Source organism: Protobothrops mucrosquamatus, unplaced genomic scaffold (genome assembly GCF_001527695.2).
Source record: "Protobothrops mucrosquamatus isolate PMUCROS unplaced genomic scaffold, P.Mucros_1.0 scaffold1835, whole genome shotgun sequence".
NCBI classification, from domain to species: domain Eukaryota; kingdom Metazoa; phylum Chordata; class Lepidosauria; order Squamata; family Viperidae; genus Protobothrops; species Protobothrops mucrosquamatus.
Genome location: NW_015387967.1, coordinates 108,949 through 118,237, shown reverse-complemented (window position 1 = coordinate 118,237; position 9,289 = coordinate 108,949). Strand labels below are relative to the sequence as shown.

Genomic DNA, 9,289 nt, shown 5'->3' with positions numbered 1-9,289 from the left:
TCTCGTCGGTTCTTGTCTAGCAATTAGATTTTAGATTAGATTAGATAACTAATTATCTAATAACACTGGAAGTTTTTAAGAAGAGACCGGACAGCCATTTGTCTGAAATGGTATAGGGTTTCCTGCCTGAGCAGGGGGTTGGACTAGATGACCTCCAAGGTCCCTTCCAACTTTATTATTATTATAACCTTTATTGTCATTTTTTTTACTGTGGGCACAACGGCACACATCAAAAATGAAATTTAGTTGCTTGCTCTCAAAAGTGTACACATACATAATACACATTTAAACATACTGTATACAACGTATGTATAGACCTACACCCTTACATATAAGTAACATATACATATTAATCCCTGTCCATCTTGAATACATAATGAAGGAGAAAGCTTTAGAGTTCACAAAGTTGATAATGTATGGAACGAAAACTGTGGCTGAATCTGGATGCTCTGCTTTGGATACCGCGGAGCCCCCTCCCCAAAGTAACAAGGAAAACAGGTTGTGGAGAGGATGTGTAGCGTCCCAGACCATCTTGCGGACCCTGCTCACACAACACTTATGTACCACATCCTGGATGGAAAGGAGGGAGCTGCCAATGATCTTTTCTGCTGTCCTCACCACTCTCTGCACCGTCTTCCTGTCTGAAGCAGTGATGCTACTAAACCAGACTGTGATGCCGTATGACAGGATGCTCTCGATCATCCCTCTGCAGAAATTGGTCAGGACAGGGGAAGGAAGATGTGCTTTTTTCATGCGACGCAGAAAATGCAGGCGCTGCTGTGCCCGCTTCACCAGTGTCTCGCTGTTGAGCGACCAAGCCAGCCTTTTTCCCGTCCGTCTCTTTGTAATGGTGCAAAAACCTTTCACTATCGGCTTCCCTTTTTTCTTTCATTCCTTCCCCTTCGTGAGCAGGGACGCCACGCCGAAGGAAGGAGACACTTCAAAAGCCACCTTTGTTTTAAGAAGAAACAAAACACCTTTTTTTTTAATACGTTTGGCATGCCTCATCCTTTTCATCCCCGAAGCTTGCAAATGACCTTTTCCCTTCATATTAGGATCTGGGGCGATGAACACGCAGTCGGTTGTGCCAAGTTAAGAAAGAAGCAGGACGAGAGGAAGGCGAAGGATAATTAATAATAATAATAATAATAATAATAATAATAATAATAATAATAATAATAATAATAATAATAATAATAATAATAATAATAATAATAATAAAGTTGGAAGGGACCTTGGAGGTCATCTAGTCCAACCCCCTGCTCAGGCAGGAAACCCTACACCATTTCGGACAAATGGCTGCCCAGTCTCTTCTTAAAAACTTCCAGTGTTGGCGCATTCACCGCTTCTGGAGGCAGGTTGTTCCACTGGTTAATTGTTCTACCCGTCAGGAAGTTTCTTAGTTCTAGGTTGCTTCTCTCCTTGATTAGTTTCCACCCATTGCTTCTTGTCCTGCCTTCAGGCGCCTTGGAAAATAGCTTGAGACTGTATGGAATCGGCCCTCAAAAACTAGAAGCAAATTGTCACAGGAGTTAAGAAAAACGCGCTGGGGTTCCTTCATTTGGGAAAACGCATCCACGCACAATGACCCTCGGGGTCTGTTTGGCCTAGAAATAAAACCTTCAAATGACATTCCCAGCTCCCGCAGCCACTCGGCCACATCCCCATGGCCATTTGCACTCTGCGTGGGCGAGAATTGAACCACAAATAGTCCTCGACTTACAAGAGTTCCTTTAGCGACCGTTCGAAGTTACAACGGCACTGGGAAAAGTGACTTATGACCGTTTTTCACACGGCCGTTGCAGCATCCCCCTCGGTCACGTAATCAAAGTTTGGATGCTTGGCAACTGGCTCATATTTATGGTGGTTGCAGCATCCCGCGGTGATGTTACTTGTGTGTAGTGTGCATTGTGGACAGCACTTAATTTCGTTGTGAGATACACAGTGACAATAAAGATATTCTATTTTATTCTATTCTATTCCATATTTTTTTATTCTATTCTATTCTAATTCTAAATTCTATTCTATTCTAATTATTCTATTCTATTTTCTATTCTATTCTAATTATTCTATTATTCTATTCTTATCATTATTCTATTTCTATTCTAAATTCTTTTCTATTCTAATTATTCTATTTTATTTTCTATTCTATTCTAATTATTCTGTTATTCTATTCTTATCATTATTCTATTTCTGTTCTATTCTATTGTATGATTCCATTCTATTCCTGCTCTATTCTATTCTATTCCATTCTATTCTAATTATTCTATTCTATTCTTATCATTACTCTATTTCTATTCTATTCTATTCTATATTCTATTCCATTCCATTCTTTTCCTGCTGTGTTCCATTCCATTCCATTCCTGCTCTATTCTATTCCATTCTAATTATTCTATTCTATTATCATTATTCTATTCTATTCTATTCTTATCATTATTCTATTTCTATTCTATTCTATTCCATTCTATTCTTATCATTATTCTATTTCTATTCTATTATATTGTATATTCTATTCCATTCCATTCTATTCCTGCTGTATTCTATTCCATTCCTGCTCTATTCTAGTCTATTCTATTTCATTCCATTCTAATTATTCTATTCTATTCTTATCATTATTCTATTCTATTCTATTCTATTCTATTCTATTCTCCTCTTTTCGTGACTTTCTGACAAGCAATGTCAACGGGGGAAGCCGGATTCACTTAACAACCGTATTACTCACTTAACAACTGCAGTGATTCACTTAACAACTGTGGCAAGGAAAGTCGTAAAACGGGGCAACACTCACTTGACAAACGTTTCGCTTAGCCACAAATATTTTAGGCTCAGTTGTAGCCGTAGGCCGAGGACTCCCTGTATAAGACACCTGTGGACATGCACACACTCCCTGGGACCGCAGCAGACAAGACTGATCTCCTGTTCTTCCAATGAAGAACACAAAGAGCTCGAACAAGCAAAATTTGATTCCAAAGAAGCTGGACATTTTTATTACATAAAACATCGGTTCAACGTTCCTCCAACAATATCTGCGGCCTCGCCCTTTCCGTTAACAGTCGAGGTTACAATTTCTTTACGGGTTCTGAAAATACTCTACAGCCTTTACAGAGACCCCAGGCTGCTGCCCTCCACCCACCCTCATTTTAGTCCACGCTTTCAGGCCACGGCTTCGGCGGACGTGTCGCAGAACAGTTCCCGCAGACCGGCGACGTCGTCGCTGGAGACGTGGATCCAGCCGTCCGAGCGGACGTGGTAGAGGTTCACTGAGCCCCCCGAGTAAGCATCGCGGTACGTGGCTTGATAGATGGCCCGGCGGGCCAGATCGTAGGCGTCTTCCACCGAGAGCTCGTGAGAGTAGCCGCGATCCATCACCCCGTAGGCGTAGACGGAACCGGAGCCCACCGAGAAGACGGTTCCTGAGATGCGGTTCCCTTCGCTATCCACATAATAGAGACCTGAAAGGCAGGGCAAAGAAACCAGGGTTAACGGAGTCGTCCATAAATTTTTTGACAGTGACCTTAAACCACAGTTGAGTGTCTAAAAAAAAATAAAAACAGCAGGCTTGGTTTTAATTGGGCTGAACACGCTTTCTGGGGAGCGCATTCGAAACCTGCAGACTTTCTCCACATTTTGCCATCCTAATTCAGACAGCCTTTCACTTAACCGTTCCTTTTTAGCGAAGTTAGAACAGCACTGAAAAAAGTGACGACCGTTGTGGCATTTTTCACAACTTTTTTCACACGACGTTTTTTTCACACTTACGACTGTTGCGGCATGTTAAAGTCATGATTTAACAGCTAACCAGCTTCTGTAAGGTAAGATGTGTGATGATGATGATAATAATAATAATTAATAATAATAAAGTTGAAAGGGATCTTGGAGGTCATCTAGTCCAACCCCCCGCTCAGGCAGGAAACCCTATACCATTTCAGACAAAATGGTTGTCCAGTCTCTTCTTTAAAACTTCCAGTGTTGGAGCACCCACAACTTCTAGAGGCAGGTTGTTCCACTGATTCATTGTTCTAACTGTCAGGAAGTTTCTCCTTAGTTCTAGGTTGCTTCTCTCCTTGATTAGTTTCCATCCGTTGCTTCTTATCCTGCCTTCAGGCGCCTTGGAAAATAGCTTGACTCCCTCTTCTTTGTGGCAGCCCCTGAGATATTGGAACACTGCTATCATGTCCCCCCTAGGTATGTCTAGTTCATTAAACTAGACATACCCAATTCCAGCAGCCTTTCCTTATATGCTTTAATGATGGGAATGACTCAGCAGGGTCTATATCCCTTTAAGAGTCAGCAGGGTCTGTGTCTCTTTAAGAGCCTTAGTATAAAAGGAAGGCTCTGCTGCTGTGCTGTCTCTCTCTTCCGTTTCCTGCTGTAACTGTGGTGTGCTGACTCCTGCTGTATTAGCATGTGTATGTACATTGTTCCTGGTGTATGATATTGTAGACGGTGTAATATAAACCACCATTTAATACAGACCACTGTTTACTGTGTTTACTCCTGGGTTATCTCAGCGCAATAAGACTGTGCATGCTCTGACATGGCATTCCCGTAGTCACGGGATCAAAATTCAGACCCTTGGCCACTGGCTCGTATTTATGACGGTTGCAGTGTCCTGGGCTCACGGGATCCCCACCCCTGACAAGCAAAGTCAACGGGGAAGCCGGATTCGCTTAACATCCGCGTTACTAATTTAGCAATTGCAGCGATTCGCTTAGCAACTCACTTTAACCAACTGTCTCGCTTAGCCATGGCTACCCGTTCCACAATCCCGGATGATATTGTGTGCTAGGTGTGTGTGTGTGGAACGGCGGAAGTGAATTGTCGGAGGTTTGCAGAGTTTCAAGTCCATGATCGCTTCCTCTCTTCGCAATGAGATACAGTCCGGGCTATCAGTGGGGCTGGCTTTAAGAAAAGGGCTGGATCAATTCGTGGCAGTTGGATAATGGCTATTAGCCTGGAAGGCAGTTGCAATGCCGCTGCCAAATTCGTGAGCTTCCTGGATACTTGGCCGGCTACTGTGAGGGCGGGTTGCTGGACCCGGTGGGCTGGGAGCCCCCTCCAGGAGGGGGCCGGTTATATTGCTACCTTGGCATGTCACACTCCATTCAGTCCCCTGAAATAGGAGGAGGGGGGGAAGAAGAGGAGGGGAGGGAAGAGGAAGAGGGGGAAAAAGAGAAAAAGGAGGGGGAAGAAGAAGAGGAGGAGGAGGAAGGGAAGGAGAAAGAAGAGAGCAGGAGAAAGGAGGGGAAGAATGAGAAGGACCAGACGAGGAGGAGGAGGAGGAGGAGAGAAGGAGGAGGAGAAGAGAAGGAGAAAGGAGAAGGAGGGGAAGAATGAGAAGGACCAGACGAGGAGGAGGAGAAGAGAAAGAGGAGGAGGAGGGGAAGGGCAAGGAGGAGAAGACAAGGAGGAGGGGAAGGAGAAGGAGGAGGAGAAGAGAAGGAGAAAGAGGAGGAGGAGGGCAAGGAGGAGAAGAGAAGGAGAAAGAGGAGGGCAAGGGCAAGGAGGAGAAGGAGAAAGAGGAGGGCAAGGAGGAGAAGAGAAAGAGAAAGAGGAGGAGGAGGGGAAGGGCAAGGAGGAGAAGAGAAGGAGAAGGGGAAGGAGGAGAAGAGAAAGAGGAGGAGAAGGGGAAGGGCAAGGAGAAGAGAAGGAGAAGGAGAAGGAGAAGAGAAAGAGGAAGAGGAGGGGAAGGGCAAGGAGGAGAAGAGAAGGAGAAGGGGAAGGAGGAGAAGAGGAGAAGGGAAGGAGGAGGAGAAGAGAAGGAGAAAGAGGAGGGCGGCAAGGAGGAGAAGAGAAAGAGGAGGAGGAGGAGGGGAAGGGCAAGGAGGAGAAGAGAAAGAAAAGGGGGAGGAGAAGAGAAAGAGAAAGAGGAGGAGGAGGAGAGGAGAAAGAGGAGGAGGAGGGGAAGGACAAGGAGGAGAAGAGGAAGAAGGAGGAGGAATTTTTCCAAAGTTGTTTTCTAGTCTTTTATTCTAAACCTTTGCTAAGAAACTCTACTACGGCAGTCAAAAGAGCAGAGAGATAGATGGCTGCCTACAGCCATACTGTATAATCAGAGGAGTAGGTCTTCAAAGAAACCGTTTTGAGACAACCCAAGGAAAGAGAATTATGGGATTATTTAAAGAAAAATCCACAGAGGGATTTAAAATGAGGTTTGTAAAGATGGGGGGGGGAGGGAGAGAGAGAGACTGTATTGTATTCACCAATGAAGGGCTTACAACAGGGTTTTTCAATCTCAGCGGTTTTAAGACTGGTGGACTTCAACTCCCAGAATTCCCCAGCCAGCCATGCTGGCTGGGGAATTCTGGGAGTTGAAGTCCACCCGCCTTAGGATCCCCGAGGTTGAAAAAAAAACAAAAAACATGCTAGCTTGGAACCACAATCCTACAAGCCCAGAATGATTTATCTCCCACTCCAAAATTTATTTGCTTCACATTCAGGCACTTCAGCAGAATTTATTCTCTCCGCCAGAGTTATTTCGGAATGTGGCCTTAAATGCCATCCAGGCACTTTTTTTCTCTCTTTTTTTTTTTTGCCATTTCTCAAGAACCAGCCAGCTTGATCCCACCCGGAGTTAACAGAAACGGATCTATTTACACAATTTCTCCAGGGCTTTTCAGGGACCGCAAACCCCAAAAAAACCCTTCTGGGCAACTGGCAATTTAAGTGAGATTTATAGCTTTTCTCCCCCAGGACCGACCCCGCAAAGCTGCCCAGCTTAGCAGAATCAGCAAAGGAGAACACAACCGCACAACTGCAACACAACACACCGCCAAAGGGGTGTGTTTGAGTCTTGCCAGGTTATCTCTCGTCAGCCGAAGTGCAGGGGGGAAAAAAAAGTCGAGTGTGTGCCGCACTTCTTGCAAAAACCGAGTTGCGTGCCTCAAATTTATGGCGTAAGAGAAGATGCCGGGGTAATAGATGAAATAAATAAACTATGAATTCCCCATTAATGTGTATAATTCTGCTGGGGGGGGGGACTAAAAAAAAGGCAAATGGAAGATAGAATCAGCCTCAAATCACAGTCCTTTCTCAGTAACCTTGTGGAAATGCACACACACACACACACAGAGAGAGAGAGAGAGAGAGATTATATATATATATTTGCAAGGCTAAGGAGTTTTCAATTTCCCCGCCTACCGGCTAAGTCCTCGACTTACGACGGCTGAGCCCAAAGCCAGGCGGTCGTTAAGTGAATCCTGTCCCGTTTTACGACCTTTCTTGCCACAGCCGTTAAGTGAATCGCGGCAGGCTGTTAAGTTAGTGAATTTGGCTTCCCCGTCGACGTCGCTTGTGTGCGAAAGTGATCGCGTGAGGTCGGGAAACGGCAACCGTCGTAAATGTGGAGCAGTTGCCGAGCAGCCGCATTCTGATTAGGGGGAAGCTGCGACGGCCGTGTGAAAAACGGTCGTTAAGTGTGAACAACAGCCGCTTTTTTTTTTCCAACGCCGTCGTAACTTTGAACTTTAAACCAACTGTTGTAACTGCCTTACGATCATTTTTCACACTTAAGCGATGCGGCATCCCCATAGTCACGTGATCAAAACTGACTCGTACTTATGATGGTCGCAGTGTCCCCGGGTCGTGTGATTCCCACTTCTGAGATGCAAAGTCGACGGGGAAATCCAGATTCACTTAACTTTAACTGCAGGGATTCACTTATCAAAGGTGGCAAGGATGGATGTAAAAGGGGGCAAAATGTGTTTCATTCAGCAACAGACATTTTGGACTCAATCGAGGTCGTAAATCGAGGACTACCTGTGACCTCCCATCCTGATCCAGATTAGCGGCCCGAGACCGGCCGAAGTGGTCTAGCAGATGTTGAGAGTCTGGAAAAAATTCAGAGAAGAGCAACTAAGATGACCAAAGGCCTGGAGACCAAAACATATGAAGAACGGCTGCAGGACTTGGGTTTGGCTTGTCTAAAGAAAAGAAGAAATAGGGGAGACACGATAGCAGGGTTCCAGTATCTGAGGGGCTGCCACAAGGAAATGGGGGTCAGGTTGTTCTCCAGAGCACCAGAGGGCAGGACAAGAAACAATGGTTGGAAACTGATCAAAGAGAGAAGCAACCTGGAATTAAGGAGAAACTTCCTAACAATGAGGACAATTAACCAGTGGAACAGCTTGCCACCAGAAATCGTGGGCGCTCCATCACTGGAGATTTTTAAGAAGAGACTACTAGACAGTCACTTGTCTGAGGTGGTATGGGTTCTCCTACTTGAGCAGGGGGCTGGACTAGAAGACCTCCAAGGTCCCCTCCAGCTCTATTCTATTCTATTCTATTCTATTCTATTCTATTCTATTCTATTCTATTCTATTCTATTCTATTATTCAGAAATGGAATGGAATATAGAATAGAATATAGAATAGAATAGAATAGAATTAAGGACTAGAATAGAATAGAATAGAATAGAATAGAATAGAATAGAATAGAATAGAATAGAATAGAATAGAATAAGAAAGAATAGAATAGAATAGAATAGAATAGAATAGAATAGAATAGAATAGAATAGAATAGAATAGAATAGGAATAGGAATAGGAATAGAATAGAATAAGAAAGAATAGAATAGAATAGAATAGAATAGGAATAGAATAGAATTCTGGAATGGAATAGAGTATAGAATACAATATAGAATATAGAATAGAATAGAGCTGGAAGGACCTTGGAGGTCTTATAGTCCAACCCCCTGCTCAAGCAGGAGAACCTATACCCTCTCAGACAGGTGACTGTCTAGCGCTCTTCTTAAAAACTTCCATTGATGGAACGCCCACGATTTCTGGTGGCAAGCTGTTCTACTGGTTAATTGTCCTGTCAGGAACTTTCTCCTTAATTCTAGGTTGCTTCTCTCTTTGATCAGTTTCCAAGCCGGATTCCAAAGCCAGATTCACTTTACAACTAAGTTAACTGCAGGGATTCACTTAACAAACACAGCAATGAAAGTCATAAAATGGGGCAAAACTCAGCCGCATCAATTTTGGCCTCAGCTGTGGTCGTACGTTAAGGGGACGACCCGTAATTGCAATTTAGATTTAGTGGGATGGATCAGAACCAGAGGAATGCATGCAGTCCTGGACTTATGACCGTAACTGAATTCAAAATTTCCATTGCTAAAAGCAGGAGAGTTATTGAGGGAGGTGAATCCCATTTAACAACCTTTTTGCCACTCTTAAAAAGAAATCACTGTGGTCCTTAAATGAATCATGTGGTCGTAAATGTGAGTCGGCCGCCAAGCATCCGAATCTAAATCACGTGAGCAAGGCGATGCTGCAACCGTCGTAAATGCGA

The 9,289-nt window shown here is 44.1% G+C and overlaps 1 protein-coding gene across 1 annotated transcript in view; it reads right to left on the bottom strand.

Annotated features, from left to right (window-relative positions):
- Positions 1-2,959: 2,959 nt before the first annotated feature.
- The window catches only part of PSMB5 (proteasome subunit beta 5), an 8,954-nt gene continuing 2,624 nt past the window's right edge, over positions 2,960-9,289 (bottom strand). Inside the window, exon 2 of the mRNA XM_015823320.1 lies at positions 2,960-3,452. Within this exon, the coding sequence (XP_015678806.1) occupies positions 3,154-3,452 (299 nt within the window). The 3' untranslated portion in view covers positions 2,960-3,153. The remainder of the gene's footprint in view (positions 3,453-9,289) is intronic.